General features: G+C 44.8%; 1 protein-coding gene and 1 long non-coding RNA gene across 3 annotated transcripts in view; one reads left to right on the top strand and one right to left on the bottom strand.

The window, feature by feature from the left end:
• ZYX (zyxin) overlaps positions 1 to 18,797 on the bottom strand; it is a 37,762-nt gene that overhangs the window by 7,781 nt on the left and 11,184 nt on the right. The window contains exons 3-4 of one of the 2 annotated variants that reach the window (XM_081176409.1): positions 3,815 to 4,002; positions 845 to 943 (exon numbers count right to left, since the gene is read on the bottom strand). In XM_081176409.1, the coding sequence (XP_081032535.1) occupies positions 845 to 943; positions 3,815 to 4,002 (287 nt within the window). The remainder of the gene's footprint in view (positions 1 to 844; positions 944 to 3,814; positions 4,003 to 18,797) is intronic. The other variant, XM_081176410.1, reaches the window with a different exon arrangement.
• Positions 7,719 to 14,984, top strand: LOC308577092. Its single transcript, XR_014003431.1, has 2 exons — positions 7,719 to 8,354; positions 14,369 to 14,984. It is a non-coding gene; the product is annotated as an uncharacterized lncRNA (long non-coding RNA).

Raw genomic sequence — 18,797 nt, 5'->3', positions numbered from 1 at the left:
GTGTGGAGAAGAGGAACAGAGAGGAGTACAGGAAAGAGGGGGTTGTTGCAGCCAGACATTTGTCCACACGCCTGCACCCCATAGCATGGCAAAATCCTCCTGATCCCTTGGCAAGCAGATACAGAGGCTTGGCTACTCCAGGGTGAGAAAGCTCACCGGAGAGTAACTTGTCCAGAGACCAGCTTTGCCCTTAACAAAAGCAGGTTTTGGATTGCAAATCCAAACATAGTGAGCCTGGCTCCATCCTCTGTCTCTCCTGGAGAAATCATCATTGGTCCCCAGTACTCACTGAGGGGGTGAACCTATCACTTGTGGCTGCCAGTGGGGGCTCGCCTGACCGAGTGCTCTGTTTTTTTAAAAGATAAAAAAGTTCTCTTCATGCAGAAAGCTAGCATGTCAGGCAAAAGGGCCCTACAGTGGCATTGAGCTAGGTTTTACTCAAAGATGACCCACTGAAGTGAATGAACATGACAAAGTTAGGTCTGTTAATTTCAGTGGCTTTATTCCTCCGAGTAAAACTTAGCTGAATATCATTCAAGTCTTCTTAACATGCTAATGTTTTAAAATATAGATATACCCAGGGCTTTTTTTCATCCAGAATTCACCAGAACTCAGTTCTTGTCAATTACCATTCTAAGAGAACAAGGGAGGTGTTCATGGTGAGTTCCGGCACCTCTTTTTTTAAAGAAAAATAGCAATGGATATACCTTCAAGAACTTTTTGCATGGGGAAGGGGCTGTTCAGTCCTTGGCGCCGTCAGCTGTAGCCTGAAGTGACCAGGCCCAGCCTGGCCCCCTCAGTGAGAACGAGGCCTTGGACAGGCTACCCTGTTATTGCAGCTCACCCGCGGTTTGAAGGGGTCATTCTTCTCCATGTCATCCAGCATTGAGGACAGAGTATCAATCTCCAAATCAATGCTGCTCATCTTTCCACGGGCCTGCCCCTTCCGCCACGGAGAAGAAAGGAAGTTACATGTTAGAGAGGGTTACCAAGCCTGTCCTGAAGGCTGTCAGTCAACAACAGCCTTTCACATCCGTTGGTTAGTGCACTTAGAAGGAGAGCAACATGTCGGAAGGGCGCAGAGCAAAGGGCAGGTACTTTGAATTGTGGGAGAATCTCGGCTGCTGTGGTTTGCATTTTCAAAAAGGGAGCTTCAAGCTGCCAGGATGCACTTTGAGATAGAAAGGCTATTCGCCTTTCCCCCCTTATTTTTGCAAGATTGCAAGGCTGAAAATGAATTGTGTATATTGTCAGCTGCGGCTAAAATTGACTCACGCCATAGCACAGCAGCAAAAAAACATTGCTGTGCACTAGCTAGCCAGATGGTGGAGATGTCAGGCACTTATCCTGGCACCCAAGCATCTTCACTTGGTCGCAAGTGGCAAAATGTCAGGTGCAAAATGCACCTAGCGCCTGGCTAATTTCGAACACTGCTCAGAAGTGTATGAGCAACGCCTGGTGAAATCTCAGAAGCCAGATGATTGGCTTAAGATGTATCGCCACTGCTTAGCGTATGCAAAGCATAAACCTTTGCTCCTCCCCGAGCCACTGAATCAGAAATGTGCAACACAGTGAAGTATAAAATATATATTTTATATATATGTATATATATATATATATACACACACACACACACACACACACACAGTGGTGCCCCGCAAGACGAACGTCTCGCGAGACGAAAAACTTGCGAGACGAAAGGTTTTTTCGTTTTCGAGTTGCTTCGCAAGACGAATTTCCCTATGAGCTTGCTTCGCAAAACAAAGCTTGCCCCGCAATCTCCAGGGACAGAGGGGAAGGCGCACGGCCATTCCCCTCTCTCCCCGGACCCCTTTTGAACCAAGGGGCGGCAACGGGGAGAAGCGATCTTCTCCCCTCCGCCCCTTGCTTCAAAAGAGGGGACAGAGGGGAAGGCACGCGCCATTCCCCTCTGTCCCCGGACGGTCTCCATAGGAACGCATTGATTGATTTTCAATGCATTCCTATGGGAAACCGTGCTTCGCAAGACGAAAAACTCGCAAGAAGAAAAAACTTGCGGAACGAATTAATTTCGTCTTGCGAGGCACCACTGTGTGTGTGTGTGTGTGTGTGTGTGTGTGTATATATATATTGCAGCATATATTGCAGAATTATGTTCCAAGGAAGAACCATAGCTCAGTGTGCTTAGGAGGTAAAGAGTCCCAGGTTAAATTCCTAGCATCTCCAGGAAATTCCAGGTAGATCTTCCCTGTCTAAAGCCCTGGGAAACGCTGCCAACAATGCTGAGTTAGATAAGCCAGTCACAGAATCACAGAATTGTGGATTTGGGACCCACAAGGGTCATCCAGTCCAATCCCCTGCAATGCAGGAATCTCAACTGAAACATCCATGACTGATGGCCATCCAACCTCTGATTTGTACTGGACCAGTTTTGTATAAGGCAGCTCCCTACGTTCCCATTTCAGTTCATTTCACTTTTAATTTATACACCGCCTTTCTATGTTCCTATAAACAAGGCGGTTAACCAGCTGAAGAAACAACTAAACAGTCAGCAAGATCACACACACACAATCTAATCCAATACAAAGAAGTCACAATAACTTCAAAATAAACAACTTAAATCAAATAAAGCAATATTCAACAATCCATTGGAATATAATAGTAAACAGTAAAATTAAATATCAGCAGATAAGAATTAAGCAGTTTACATTTACCAATTACAATAAAGAATAACAAAACTATAATCCATAAAAATAGCGGCAAGTCACAATGCATAAAATACCACAAAACATGCAAAACCATGCAAAAGGATCCAATTGAGAAACAAGGACAAACAACTTATAAAACAATTTTCTGAAAATATCCCTTAACCCCTCTTCAAGCATATACCCATTTTTCTGGTGTGCAACATCATTTCATTTGTATGGCTTACTTACAGTGGTACCTTGGTTCTCAAACTTAATCCGTTCCGGGAGTCCGTTCAATGCCCGAAAACCAAGGTGCGGCTTCCGATTGGCTTCCGAAAAATGTTCACAAACCGGAACACTTACTTCCAGGTTTACGGCGTTTGGGAGCCGATCTGTTCGACAACTAAGCTGTTCAAGAGCCAAGGTACCACTGTATTTCCCCATCTCTTGGTGCGGAGTTTTAATCTAATGAAGAATGTGCAGGACGCCTGCAATCCTGGGGAAGGTCAGAGGGAGGCGGCAGTTTTCTCATCACCATCCCATTCTTGGGACCACCTGATCGCTTGCTTATCATGCAGTCTAGACCACACCTCAGCACCGCTATGGGCCACACATCCAAACATCATGGGAACAGGAGAACATGGGCATAGGCAGGATTTTTGGTGGGGGAAGGGGACAGGACTTGGTTGGGGGGGCTGGCATTTTGTTGGGGGGGGCAGAACCAACGTGATTGGTCAGTTAGTTAAGTACAGTGGTACCTCGGAAGTCGAACGGAATCCATTCCAGAAGTCCATTCGACTTCCAAAATGTTTGGAAACCAAGGCGCGGCTTGGAACCAAGGAAGTTCCTGCAGCCAATCAGAAGCCACGGAAGACGTTTGGGTTCCAAAGAAGGTTCGCAAACTGGAACATTCACTTCCGGGTTTGCGGCATTTGGGAGCCAAAACATTCGACCCACAAGGCGTTCAGGATCCAAGGTAAGACTGTATTTCTATTGTTTTACTTGATTGGGGGGAGGGCAGCTGTCTGCCCCAGCTATGCCCATGCAGGAGAACGATGGCAAAACAGGTCTTTCCCAATAAACCTTCCGCTCCCCCCAACCACCGCCATTTGCCCACCTTGACAGCATTAACCTATATGAATACTCACCTGGGGGGCAGGTAGCCCACTCAAAGCCACCGGTTCCTCCTCCAGCATTGGCGGAGGAGGCGAAGGGAAGACGTCTTCTGGGGCTGGGGGAAACGGTTCCTCGAATGGGGGAGGCGGGGGAGGGAAGGCGCTGTTTGAGGAGACAACCATCTCTTCCCCAGGAGGGGGAGGCGGAGGGGGTGGAAGTTCTGCAGGGAACAACAAACGGGCATGTATTATTATTATTATTATTATTATTATTATTATTATTATTATTATTATTATCACAGCGCCCCTTGAACACACCCTGTTAAAACAGCATTCGAAATTCTCCAGCCGCCTTTTGCAACTGGCTATCGGCCACTTGTGACCAAGTGAAGATGCCCAGGTGTCAGGATAGCGCCCGACGTCTCCACCATCTGGAGGCACATGCCTAGGGAATCCTAGGATCTGAACTGTTTTCACTAATTATTATTATTATTGCTATTATTATTTATTTTTTATACCCCGCCCATCTGGCTGGGCTTCCCCAGCCACTCTGGGTGGCTTCCAACAAAATATTAAAATACAGTAATGCATCAAACATTAAAAGCTTCCCTAAACAGGGCTGCCTCCAGATGTCTTCTAAAAATCTGGTAGTTGTTGTTCTCTTTGACATCTGGTGGGAGGGTGTTCCACAGGGCGGGTGCCGCTACCAAGAAGGCCCTCTGCCTGGTTCCCTGTAACTTGGCTTCTGGCAGCGAGGGAACCGCCAGAAGGCCCTCGGCGCTGGACCTCAGTGTCCGGGTAGAACGATGGGGGTGGAGACGCTCCTTCAGATATACTGGACCTTTAAAGGGCTTTAAAGGTCAACACATCCTGTAGAATTTTATCTGTTATATCAGGCATCTCCAAACTCGGCCCTCCAGCTGTTTTGGGACTACAACTCCCATCACCCCTAGCTAACAGGACCAGTGACCAGGGATGATGGGAATTGTAGTCCCAAAACAGCTGGAGGGCCGGGTTTGGGGGGTGCCTGTGTTATATTTTTATCTGCACAATTAGGATGAATTTCAAGGAACCCAAAAGTCATAAAGTATTGGAAAAACACGACTTTCGAGCCGTCTGGCCCAAAAATGGTAAGTAGGCATACCTAGTCTGAAATCTGAAAGAGGAAACCAAGTCACACACTCAAGAACAAGAAGCCAGCAGCACATCCTTGCAAATGCAACAATTTGCTGACTGTGCCAGCAGCACAAAACAAGACCTGCTGCATTCCTCTATCATCCTGGGAGGAAGTGGTGGGGGGGAAACCTCCGCATTTGGCCTTTGGGGACAAATACTGACCCCTGCCTACTCTCAGAGGATTACAGCCAGATTACAGCCAGGGCAGCCAGAGGGGAGGCACTCTATCCTTGTAAGAATCTGTGCCGCAACAGCAACAACAGATCAACAACAGATCCCCGCTGCTCTCTCCTACTCTCCCTCATCATGCAAAACCAAAAAACAACAATGTTAACATAGCGTATTCAGAGTGTTCATATACAGTGGTACCTCGGGTTACATACACTTCAGGTTACAGGCGCTTCAGGTTACAGACTCCGCTAACCCAGAAATAGTGCTTCAGGTTAAGAACTTTGCTTCAGGATGAGAACAATAATTGTGTTCTGGCGGCGCAACAGCAGCAGGAGGCCCCATTAGCTAAAGTGGTGCTTCAGGTTAAGAACAGTTTCAGGTTAAGAACAGACCTCCAGAACGAATTAAGTACTTAACCCAAGGTACCACTGTACATTGTTTCGGAAATCCTTTCAGGAACTCTGTAAAGCATTAATTCCTATATTGCGGGTGAAATGCAAAGAGAACGTTGGTTTGCCTATAGCAGGCATCCTCAAACTCAGCCCTCCGGATGTTTTGGGACTACAATCCCCATCATCCCTGACCACTGGTCCTGTTAGCTAGGGATGATGGGAGTTGTAGTCCCAAAACATCTGGAGGGCCGAGTTTGGGGATGCCTGGCCTATAGGCTACCTATCGAGTTTGTGACTGAGGCCAAGTTTAACCCCAGAGCTTCCTGGCTCACACCTCTAGGCCACTAAACTACACCAACTCTCATGTTTCCCTGACTTGTTTTTTAGCGAAGGATGAGACAGTGTGTGTGTGTGTGTGTGTGTGTGTGTGTGAGAGAGAGAGAGAGAGAGAGAGAGAGAATACATACACTTGGACGTACTATGGCAGTTGCAGGGGGGATATTTTTTTAAAAGGCATTTTACGGCCTCTGCCAAGGCCCGGCTCCCAGACAGGGTGTTAAAATTCCTACTGTTAGAAAAAGCTGATTAGCAGCTGATGTAATTTCAAGCCTTATTCTACAGCACACTGGAATACAGCACAGCAGCATTTCTGCCGTTCCATCGTATCTTTTAAAAATATTTCCTTTCACCTCGCGGAACATTTTTGTTATCGGAGGCAAGAAATTAAGAGGGAGGAAAAAAACAGAGCTCTCTTCATCTAGTTAGAAGATACTTAAGCTACCTTCTGCTTCTGTCGCGGCCATGTGGCTTAGATGGTTTTGCACCTGGCACTATTAACCTGATTGGCATCATCTGTGGCACGGCCACTGGTTGCATGCTGTGTTCTGGAGCCCTTGCATGGAATGATCCATGAAGGAGTTATCCCATGCAGGATCGGTGCAAAGTTGCAGAACAGAGTTTCAGGGGGACAGAAACAACCAACCGGAAACCCCCAACAATTAATTGCCGGGAGTAGCGTTGGGTGATATCTGGATTTCAACACTGCAATATATCACCAGCTAAACATCCTGATATGCCGATCTATCAGGATGTCTGAAATAAGGATGGAGCTATGCAGAGGCATTGGCTGGCTTCATAGTTTTTCCTGCATTGTGGTTGTTGCATAGCGCGCGCGCACACACACACACACACACACACACATCATGATTCACAATATATTGCCAGGTCAAAAGCTATGAAACTGATATTGCGATATGGACCTTGTTGTAAACAAAATCTGCCCTTTCCCCCTTATGGGCTATCCAAGAGCCCATATAGAGTCCTTACATGGGTTCCCTATTGGTAGGAGAGAATAACAGAGGCCAACCAGAGAATATTGAGAAGCAAAGCAGCTAGTAAGCCTGATCTTTGTTAAAGCTGTTGCAACAGGGTGCTCCCCCCACACGCAGGAGGATGGAGGACCGAGAACAAAGGTGTGCCTGCCCTTATATAGACATTTTAAATTCCCTACTATGGAGCTCAAGACCACACCTCCATACATCATACATACATCACAGAAGGGGTGTAACCCAAGACCACCCCCCACAAACATCAAACCTACATCACAGAAAAGGTGGTCTACAACAGAAATTTGAATGCTGTTGTTTTTCCTGTCTGCCAGGTTATCTGATAATGGCTTATCTGAGTGCCTTTCCTGGTAGTGTGGCCATTCCTTTGAAATGGTGATTACTCAATTCCTGAGACAATGGGAAGGTTCCCTCACCCCCTCTCTCCTTGCAGAGAAAAGATTTGGTCAGTTTGGGAGGTTTCAGGATGGTCTTCCTGCTCTGCTCCAGACATGTGGTTTATATATTTATGTACGTGTTTGCTTTGAACATTTATGAACATTTATTACATATCGCGGGTGGCATTGTGGGTTAAACCACAGAGCCTAGGACTTGCCGATCAGAAGGTTGGCGCTTCGAATCCCTGCGACAGGGTGAGCTCCCGTTGCTCGGTCCCTGCTCCTGCCAACCTAGCAGTTCGAAAGCACGTCAAAGTGCAAGTAGATAAATAGGTACCGCTCCGGCAGGAAGGTAAACGGCATTTCCGTGCATCGCTCTGGTTCGCCAGAAGCAGCTTAGTCCTGCTGGCCACATGACCTGGAAGTGTACGCCGGCTCCCTCGACCAACAAAGCGAGATGAGTGCCGCAACCCCAGAGTCGGCCACAACTGGACCTAATGGTCAGGGGTCCATTTACCTTTACCTATTACATATCTAAGACCTTAAAATTCTTATAATAACTTCAAACTGGTTTTGGAAGATATATTGATATATCACCTAGCCCTAGCCCGGAGTACAGATAAGCCCTCAGCAGACACCAGCAACAAATACCCACTACTGCCAGCCACCAAATCTGCAACATCATCTCCAGATCTAAGGAAGAGCCTTGAGGGTAGGAGAGGTGGGAAGACAGCAGGATTGATCAATAAACAAATAAAAGGTTTCCACATACCCAGGGGAGGGGGGGTGAGCATGGATATGCTCCCAACGGCTTTTCTCTCCCTCCCTGCCACCACAATCCTACCCAGCATGGTTTGTTGTGAGTGTCGAGTGTCGTTAGGTGACCCTCCCAGAGTTCCTGTTCAGATGGGTTGACTGTCAACCCACTCTGGGAATTGTAGCTCCACTGAGGGGAAAAGGAGTTTCCTAACAACCCTTAGCAAACCGCAACACCCATAATTCCTTGGGGAAAGCCATGGCTTTAAATGTATGGTATGAAGGTGTCCCTAATATTTTCTACAAGAACCATTAAAGCCCCTGGTGACTAGATTTTTGCATGTCTGCACTTCCGGTCGGTGCCAGCGCTTAATGGCGGTCCTACCTCCGAGCTCCGGAGAAGGACTGCTTCGCAAGTTCGGGTCTTACCCGCTACGGCAAGCGGGGGACCCCTAAAATCCCAGGCGCTGAAGCCTGAGAACAAGGAGACTCGGTGGGCACCTTCGCGCCCCCCGGTACCGTGAAAGAGCCTTTTTAAAGGCTACGGATCGACATCGGGAGTGAGCGCGGTGCTGAGAGTCGCTACCCAGCCTGCGAAGTGAAGCCGCGTCGCCATAAGCGGAGAGCGCCGATTCCTTCCTGAAAAGAAATTCGGACTGATTCCCCGTGAGTAAGAACTGAAAAATAACTGGGACTTTTCTTTTAATTTTAAAAATTGGGCTAAAAACGGGGGAGATTTAAACAAAGGAAGTCTGCCTCCCCCCGACCGCATGAAAGTGAAAGCAACGGAGCTCTAAACCTGCATCCGTTTAAACTCGTCCTTTGATCAGCTAAACCGGACATTTAAACCTTTGATCTCCCCTCTAGCAAGCAGGGCAGAGGGGAGGCGAATCTGAACATTAACTGCATGACTTATTTGAAGGAAAAAACCTCTGCTATCTTATCTACTTGAAAGTCTGAAACGGTCTGCCTTCTTAGTACATTGAGCTGACTTTTCCCTGTGAAGTGACACCTTGATACAAAGTTTCCACAGTGCCTGACTTTTGTACATTTTAAGAAGAAACAGTATAAACAGTATACTGGGCAACTGTGGCAATTGGAAGCTAAAAGACTTTAGTAACATTGATTTTGACTGGATTAATCTCCTTTCTTTCTACATTTTGGATGGTCTCCTTTGTTCATGTATTTTGAAATTTCCTTCTATGGCCATTTTGATTTGCTCCCTCTAGAGGATAAAGTGAAGTCCAGCACGGCCTAAGACAGTGGAATTTTCCAAGGGAGAATAAATCCCGTGGGAATTGACCTTGACATGAGTGGGCCACAAGAAGAGATAACTACAAGAGCCAAGACCAAGCAACAACAACAGCAACAGCTGCAGCTGCAACAAGCAAAGAGAAGAGGTTCGATCTTAGGCGTAACAGCCGGACTAGCTGGAACAACAGGACAGGACAAAGGAGCAGCCGTTTCTATGGATGCTGTGACAGAAGCTTTGCTTAAGATAAACCAGACTCTGGAGTCTTTGACAAAACAGACTTCAGAGAACACACAAAAATTAACAGAAATATCAACAAGGTTAAACCAGAATACAGAATCTATAAATAAATTGGTCGAGGAAAATGCTACCACGCGTCAAATTGCCGAAGAGGCCAAAGCCACAGCTGGAGAGACGCAGGAGAAATTAGAGCCACTTGCCAAGAAGGTTTATGAGCATGATGCAACCTTGGCCTTGTGGGAGTTACAGAGGAAAGAGAGAAACTTAAAATTAAGACTGATTCCGGAGAATGAAAGTGACAACCTTGTGGAATATTTGACACGGGAGTTTGCGGATTGCTGGGACTTGGAGGAAGACGATTTCAAAATCACAACTGCCTTTAGACTCGGCAAAAAGCAAGATAGAAAGACACCAAGAGATTGTTTGATCACACTCAGATCCAAGGAGGAAAGAGATAAAATTTTAGGACTACACTTTGGAAAAGCCCTCCAAATTGGAAATTCAGCAGTACAGATCTTTAAAGACATACCAAAATATATCTTGGACTTAAGAAACTTCTACAAGGATTTGGTGCTTCTGTTAAAGAAAAATCAGATCCGCTTCAGGTGGGAATTCCCACAAGGACTGTCATTCGACTACAAGGCAAAGAAAGTGAAAATAAAGACAATTCAAGATAAAGACAAATTTCTGGCAAGATATCAGGAGGACCTACAGAAGGGGACTGTGGACGTACTTGCAGAACAGAGGAGAGCACTGGACATCCTGAGTCTCTCGTTTGGACAAAAACCACCACCGTCAGAAGAAGAGCAACAACTTGGAGCTGTTGGAGGAGCCTTAAGAAAATAACAAGATGGCTCTGCAATTCCTTAGTTGGAATTGTAATGGACTGAATGGGCCTTTGAAGAGAAGACAAGTATTTCATATTTTGAACAGAGAACAATTGGATTTGATATGTTTACAAGAAACTCACATAACTAGAGCCCACAGGAGATTACTCACAAATAAAAGGTTAGGACAAGAATTTATTTCATCAGACAAAGTTAAGAAGAGAGGAGTGGTAATATATGTGAAGGAGAAATGGGCTCCAAAAATGATATTTAAAGATGAACAAGGGAGATATCTGGCTGTGGAGATACAAGTACAAGGAGAAAAACTTTTAGTTGTTGGAATTTATGCACCAAATGAAGGCAAATCTGACTTCTTTAAGGGACTTCATGAAACTTTGACGGACTATCTGGATTATAATATGATAATCATGGGAGACATGAATGGCGTGGTCTCCACTAATATGGACAAGGCACAAAGACTAACAGTTACTAAAGAAGGGAGACTCCCTAAGACTTTTTTCGAAATGACAGAAAACATGGACTTGATAGACATTTGGAGAACAAGGAACCCTCTGGAGAGAGAGGGAACCTTCTTCTCCCAAGCAATGATGACCTGGACCAGAATTGACCAAATCTGGGTTACTAGTGGATTGGCTCCAAAGATTAAGAAAGTGGAAATCTGCCCAAAAACTTGCTCCGACCATAACGCCGTGAAGATGGAGATGAAACTCACAATAACCGGTCAATTTAGATGGAGAATGAATGACACCCTCTTTCGAGATAAGGAGATTCTCACGAAGGCCCAAAAGACCTTAAAAGATTATTTTGAAATAAATTTGAGGACTGACGTGGAGAAAAGAGTGATCTGGGATGCAAGTAAAGCTGTTATGAGAGGATTTTTGATTCAACAAAATTCAATAAAGAGGAAAAAACAAAATGAGAAAAAAGAGAAGATCTTGGAAATGATAAAGGAAGGAGAGAGGAAACTAAGAACAAAACCAAAGTCTCAGGACATTTTAAGAGAGATTAAGTTATATCAAACTCAATATATGGAATTGATGAACCAAGAGATTGAATGGAAGATAAAGCAAATGAAACAAAAGACTTTTGAATCAGCAAATAAATGCGGTAAACTTTTGGCATGGCAATTGAAGAAAAGGCAGAAACTAAATACAGTTACAAGCCTAGAGGTTGATGGAAAGAGCATATCTAAACCTAATGAAATTAGAAATTGCTTTTTAAGTTATTTCAAAAAACTTTACACCCAAGGCCCGCAAAATGAAGAAGATATAGACAAATTCCTTGGAAGATATGGATTACAAAATATCTCTCAGCAAAGTAAGATGGACTTGAACCAGAGAATCTCAGAACAAGAGATAGAGGCTGCCATTCAGAGTATGCAACTGGGCAAATCTCCGGGACCAGATGGACTGACTTCTAGATACTACAAATCGCTGAAGGAATGGTTGATTCAACCACTAAGAGAAGTTTGTAATGAGATCCTTGAGGGAAAAAGGGCACCTGAATCGTGGAAAGAGGCATATATTTCACTCATACCAAAGTCAGAGACTGAAAAGACTCAACTCAAGAACTACCGCCCGATATCACTCCTTAATGTGGATTACAAAATTTTTGCAGACATTTTGGCAAAAAGATTTAAAAGAGTTTTGATGGAGAAGATTCATAAAGACCAAGCAGGCTTTCTCCCTAAAAGACACCTAGCAGACAATGTAAGGAATGTAATAGACATTTTGGAAAAGCTGGAGGTGAATATAAACACTAAAGCAGTATTGATCTTTGTGGACGCGGAGAAAGCCTTTGATAATATCTCTTGGAGTTTTATGAGGAAGAATCTTCATGGGATGGGGGTAGGCCAGGGTTTTGAGAATGGTATGGCTGCAATATATTCTGAACAAAAAGCTAAGCTGATTGTAAATAATGTCGTGACTGAGGAACTTAAGATAGAAAAAGGAACTCGGCAGGGGTGCCCAATTTCCCCATTACTTTTTATTTCGGTTCTGGAGGTGTTGCTGAATATGATAAGAAATGACCAGCAGGTCAAAGGTGTGCAGGTCGGAGCTAAACATTACAAGTTAAGAGCGTATGCAGATGACCTAGTATTGACTTTGCAAGAGCCAAACACTAGTACGAAAAGGGTTTTAGAAATAATTCAACAATTTGGCCAGGTGGCTGGATTTAAGTTGAATAAGCAAAAAACTAAAGTCTTAGGGAAAAACCTAACAGATATGGAAAAGGAGAAATTTCAGGAGGAAACAGGTTTGACAGTGGTTAAGAAAGTCAAATACCTAGGGGTTTATTTAACACCTAAGAATGTTAATTTGTATAAGGATAATTATGAAAAATGTTGGTCAGAGATTAAAAAAGATCTAGTAATATGGTCAAATCTGAAACTGTCAATGTTAGGCCGAATTGCAGTAATTAAAATGAATGTATTGCCGAGAATGTTATTTTTGTTTCAGACCTTGCAGATTCTCGACAAGATGGAATGTTTTAAGAGGTGGCACAAAGACATTTCGAAATTTGTCTGGCAGGGCAAAAAGCCCCGAATTAAATTCAAAATACTGACTGACGCTAAAGAAAGAGGGGGTTTTGCCCTGCCGGACCTAAAATTGTACTATGAGGCAGCAGCGTTTTGCTGGCTGAAAGAATGGATGCTCCTCGAGAACACGGACATCTTGGATCTGGAAGGCTTCAATAATGCTTTTGGTTGGCATGCATATCTTTGGTATGACAAGGTTAACAGTACCTTTAAAAATCACATTGTTAGAAAAGCATTATTTAATGTCTGGATAAGATACAAAGACTTATTGGAAAATAAAACCCCTAGATGGGTGTCACCAGTGGAGGCTAAAGCAGTGAAGAAACTCAATATGGAGGTCGGATGGCCGAAGTATTGGGAAATTTTAGAACAGGATGGAGACAAGGTTAAACTACAAAGTCAGGAGAAATTGAAGCACAAAGTAGAAAATTGGTTTCAATATCGTCAAATAATGGAAATTTTTAAACAGGATAGGAAAATCGGTTTCCAAGTGGAGAAATCAAAACTAGAGACCGAATTGTTAGAACCCAATACTAAGAATTTATCTAGAATGTATAACTTGCTGTTGAAATGGAACACACAGGATGAAACAGTTAAATCTGCTATGATTAAGTGGGCGCAGGATGTTGGACACAACATTATGTCAGATGACTGGGAATGGTTATGGAACACCGGTATCAAATTTACGGCATGTAATGCCTTAAAGGAAAACATTATGAAAATGGTATACAGGTGGTACATGACCCCAGTCAAGTTGGCAAAAATCTACCATTTGCCCGATAATAAATGTTGGAAATGTAAAGAGACTGAAGGCACTTTTTACCACCTTTGGTGGACATGCCCGAAGATAAAGGTCTTCTGGGAAATGATCTATAATGAAATGAAAAAGGTACTTAAATGTACATTTTCTAAAAAACCAGAGGCCTTTCTCTTGGGCATTGTCGGCCAATTGGTGACAAAGAAAGATAGAAATTTCTTTATGTATGCCACAACAGCAGCAAGAATACTCATCGCAAAGTATTGGAAGACACAAGATTTACCTACTCTGGAAGAATGGCAGATGAAAGTGATGGACTATATGACACTGGCTGAGATGACAGGCAGAATCCGTGACCAACGCAAAGAGATGGTGGAAGAAGAATGGAAAAAATTTAAGAGCTATCTTAAGGACTACTATAAACTTAACGAATGTTAAAATGTGGTGGTTGCCGGAAGTAACAGGGTACAGGGATACAAGGCTAGATAATAAAGGAGGACTAAGATGACAGAGATTAGAAAGTAACAATTGGAAGTTGCTAGTTCAAATATGGACACTGGGATGCAGAGAGGGGGGGTATGGGGAAGTCCAAGAAAAGAGGTTTATGAAAATATCTTTGAAAGTATTTTGTATGTTTGTTTTGTTTTGTGTTTGTTTGTTTTTCTTAAAAATGCTGTAAAACCAATAAAAATTTATTAAAAAAAAAAAAGATTTTTGCATGTCTGCTTAAAAGTAAGCATTCTGATTTGAATTGGGGTAGATAAGCCAGCAATATCAACTTGATGCGTTCACATCCACTCAGGCAAGCAGAAAGGGCTCTTTTAAACCCCTCTTTTCCCCTCTGAAAAGCCTTACTAAACAATACAGCCATTAAAACTTGCGTGAGCCAAGGTACAAGCGGGTGGGGTGTTAAAAATGCCTTTGTCCGTGCATCAACTCTCAGGAGAAAAAGCAGAGCCGGGAGGAGGAGTCCATGGGACTGGAGATTGCGATGGCTGCTAACGCAACCCTCAGGCTATATATCCCTCTGTTGGAGTTGGGAGTCAGGGAATGAGGACAGCGGAAGTGAGCAGGCAGATAACTATGCCTGCCAGAAATGACAGCAGCCCTCTTCTTTTTTGGGGGAAGGGACTAACGCAATGCTTCTTGATATTTCTGTCCTGCTCAGATGTGAGGGCTCCTTCGGCTCACACACCAAGACAAATGGAAATTTCCCAGCTTTGTTTGACCAAGGTGTGAAGGACACATGTTTGCGAGTGGTTGGTGCAACCATACTAGTGACAGCTTTTATCATCCCTGCAAACTGATAAGATCAAAACACACAAGGCTAGGTTCCAAAAATGCCCCCCCCCCCAAAAAAAATCCTCGGGTTTACCAGTCCTCACTCTTTTTCTCATTTCTTTTCTGGGGGAAAAAATTGAGATTTATGTTTCACCAACTGCCTTCCAAAGTCCTCAGAATGAGTCACAAAGCTTTAGGTTTCACAGATGTGACACAATTTTCACCTTGCAGGCGAGTGATGCGAGGCAAGGTTCATTTGGCCATTCAGAGCCCAACCCGGCTACTCTGAGGAACGTGGTAAAGGTGACGGGACCCCTGACCATTAGGTCCAGTTGTGACCAACTCTGGGGTTGCGGCGCTCATCTCGCTTTGTTGGTCGAGGGAGCCGGCGTACAGCTTCCATGTCATGTGGCCAGCACGACTAAGCCGCTTCTGGCAAACCAGACCAGTGCATGGAAACGCCGTTTACCTTCCCACCGGAGCAGTACCTATTTATCTACTTGCACTTTGATGTGCTTTCGAACTGCTAGGTTGGCAGGAGCAGGGACCGAGCAACGGGAGCTCACCCCAGCACGGGGATTCGAACCACCGACCTTCTGATTGGCAAGTCCTAGGCTCTGTGGTTTAACTGTGTCCCTCTGAGGAACATAAAAGTATGCAATTTAAAAAAATAAAGTTACCAGGCACACATAATTGTGAAGACTCCACAGGCATAAAACACAGACTGAGAGAAGGGAGAGAGTGTAAACATGCATGCAGCCCAGCAAGGCTCTGTCTCAGCCAAGCCACAGCCTTGAGAGTGGGTGATGGGGGGAAATGAGAAGAGGAAAAAGGGGCAGCTGGAATATACATGAATTCTGAACAACAACCACCAAGGAACACATGCACACCAACAGAACTGGGGTGCATGGCAGAGGAAACAGGCAGCTGCAGAATCCACAGGTACATACAAAGGGGAAGAGGGAGAGAAGCTTAAACAAGGAGCTACAGAGGGAGCACTGCAACATGGGTCTGGACTGGAGAACACACTGCGGAATCCACTGCAATGTTTTGCAGGACCAACAGGAAATCCAAGAGTTAAGTGATGCTTCCCATTTACTGTCTAGCAGTTCCCAGCTAATCCTACAAATTCTCACAAAACACAAAAATGCTTGCAACAGTGTTCTCCTGAGGACCCCAACACCACAGTCCAAGTGAACGGCTGGCGAAGAATCAAGTTATATTCTGCGTCTGAGAAAGTCCTTGAATGTACAAGCCACGCGCATCGATACAGGAAGCAGTGAAGGTGCTGGAAGCATGTTGCTGAATTAGTTGGATTTTATACCAGTGCTTCTCCCTCGGGGATGGCAGGTGGCGGGGAGGAACAGAGGAATAGGAACAGCTATTTTTTTGTCTAACGTGGGTGCTGAGTGATGGAAGAACACACTGAAGCAGATACTTTGCACGTTGCGGCACTAAAACTGTTCCAAGTAAAGGTTTATTTAAAAAATTAAAGAAGTTCCAACACAATCCAAGTACAACAACAACAACAACAACAACAACTACAAATAATAATAATAATAATAATAATAATAATAATAATAATAATAATAATAATATTTTAATAGTACAGTTCTATATTTATTGACCAGGAACCATGTCTCAAGAGGAGCCTTGCTTGAGACAGAGTTTAATAAATAATAATAATAATAATAATAATAATAATAATAATAATAATAATAATTTATTTATACCCCGCCCATCTGGCTGAGTTTCCCCAGACACTCCGGGCGGCTCCCAATCAAGTGTTAAAAACAGTACAGTGTTACATATTAAAAACTTCCCTGAACAGGGCTGCCTTAAGATGTCTTCTGAATGTCAGGTATTTTTTTATCTCTGTAACATCTGATGGGAGGGCGTCCCACAGGGCGGGCGCCACTACCGAGAAGGCCCTCTGTCTGGTTCCCTGTAGCCTCACTTCTCGCAATGAGGGAACCGCCAGAAGGCCCTCGGCGCTGGATCTCAGTGTCCGGGCTGAACGATCGGGGTGGAGACGCTCCTTCAGGTATACAGGACCGAGGCTGTTTAGGGCTTTAAAGGTCAGCACCAACACTTTGAATCGTGCTCGGAAACGTACTGGGAGCCAATGCAGATCTCTCAGAACCAGTGTTATATGGTCCCGGCAGCCACTCCCAGTCACCAGTCTAGCTGCCACATTCTGGATTAATTGCAGTTTCCGGGTCACCTTCAAGGGTAGCCCCACATAGAGCGCGTTGCAGTAGTCCAAGCCCTATCCATTGGGAGGCAAAGCAATTTATGTGCATTGCAATTTTACTCATGCATCCTGATGGAACAAGAGATGTGGACCCTTTCAATCTCCTGCATGGCCAAAGTAGAGAACAGGGCACATGGTACAACTGTTCTTGGAATGTACCACTCTGGAGCAGGGGACAGAAATCTGAATGGCTCCCACACAGGGCAGGGGGTGGATCTGCTCTTAGAAACCTTGCAGGTCAGGAAGTAGGCTAGACTAAACCCTTCTGTAGTCATCGGAACACCAAGGGCATTCAGCCATGAAGTCACCTTGCCGTCTCAATTGATGCAGCCCAGGAACAGTTTCCTCACATGATCTGTCGTGTGTGCAGCCTAGCCCTGAGATATGAATCAAAAAGGTCCTGTATTCATTCATTACAGGGTGAGGAGGCATTCCCTCTCTTACTACTAATCTTAGGACATTCATAGGATTATACTACCATTTCATTTTTTCCTCCATTCATCAGTTTCAACAAGCAACATTAAGACTTTTGGTACTTCAAAGTTTAACGTTTCAGGTTGTTTAAAAGATTTATTAGAAAATGGTGCAAAAAAAGGCTTACCAAGTCCCTTCACCGTGAGCCAAATTACACATTAAGAAGTACCATGTGACCCAGCCTTTCTGGACTGCGCCACTTAATGCAGCTGGGTAAAACCCTGTTTGAACGCTTCCCTCCTCTCCATCTTTTAAAAACTTTTCCTACTCATAGGAAAGGTAGAGGTAGAATGAACAGAGCGCCAAAAGGGTGGCTATAACAAAACCAAAATTCTGTGATCCCTAAATGACTAAACAGTCCTAAGGCAGTATAATGTGTCCAAGGATGAGAATGCCCCCCCAAATACCAAGTTTCAGAGAAGTTGTGCTAGGCTGTTGCCCCAAAACCAACCAAGAGTCCTCTAGCACCTTTAAGGTAAAGGTAAAGGGACCCCTGACCATTAGGTCCAGTCGTGACCAACTCTGGGGTTGCGGCGCTCATCTTGCTTTACTGGCCAAGGGAGCCGGCGTACAGCTTCTGGTCATGTGGCCAGCATGACTAAGCCACTTCTGGCGAACCAGAGCAGCGCACGGAAACGCCGTTTACCTTCCCGCCGGAGCGGTACCTATTTATCTACTTGCACTTTGACGTGCTTTCGAACTGCTAGGTTGGCAGGAGCAGGGACCGAGCAACGGGAGCTCACCCCGTCACGGGGATTCGAACCGCCGACCTTCTGATTGGCAAGTCCTAGGCTCTGTGGTTTAACCCACAGCGCCACCCACGTCCCTTGTCTCTAGCACCTTAAACAAATTATAATATGGTGTTGGTGTAAGTTCTCGTGGATTAGAGCCCACTGCATTAGATGCACAGAGTGTGGTCTGCAGTTGCCAAATATCCATATGCCCATGGGAGCAAAGCAGGGGGCAAGGGAAGGGCAAATGTGCCCCTCCAGCCCCCACAGGCCCCCCACCTCTCTCTCCATCCCTACTCTATGTCCACCTTAGGAGCATTTGACTAGAAAGCATCCAGGTACTGCCTGGATGGAGGATGGTGACAATGAGGATGTACATACAAAGCTCGGACTTCGGAGTGGCTTGGATTACAAAAGGAAGG

The sequence above is a fragment of the Podarcis bocagei genome (assembly GCF_964188305.1).
Source record: "Podarcis bocagei genome assembly, chromosome: 17".
In the NCBI taxonomy this organism is placed as follows: domain Eukaryota; kingdom Metazoa; phylum Chordata; class Lepidosauria; order Squamata; family Lacertidae; genus Podarcis; species Podarcis bocagei.
This window is presented reverse-complemented; position numbering and strand designations above follow the sequence as displayed.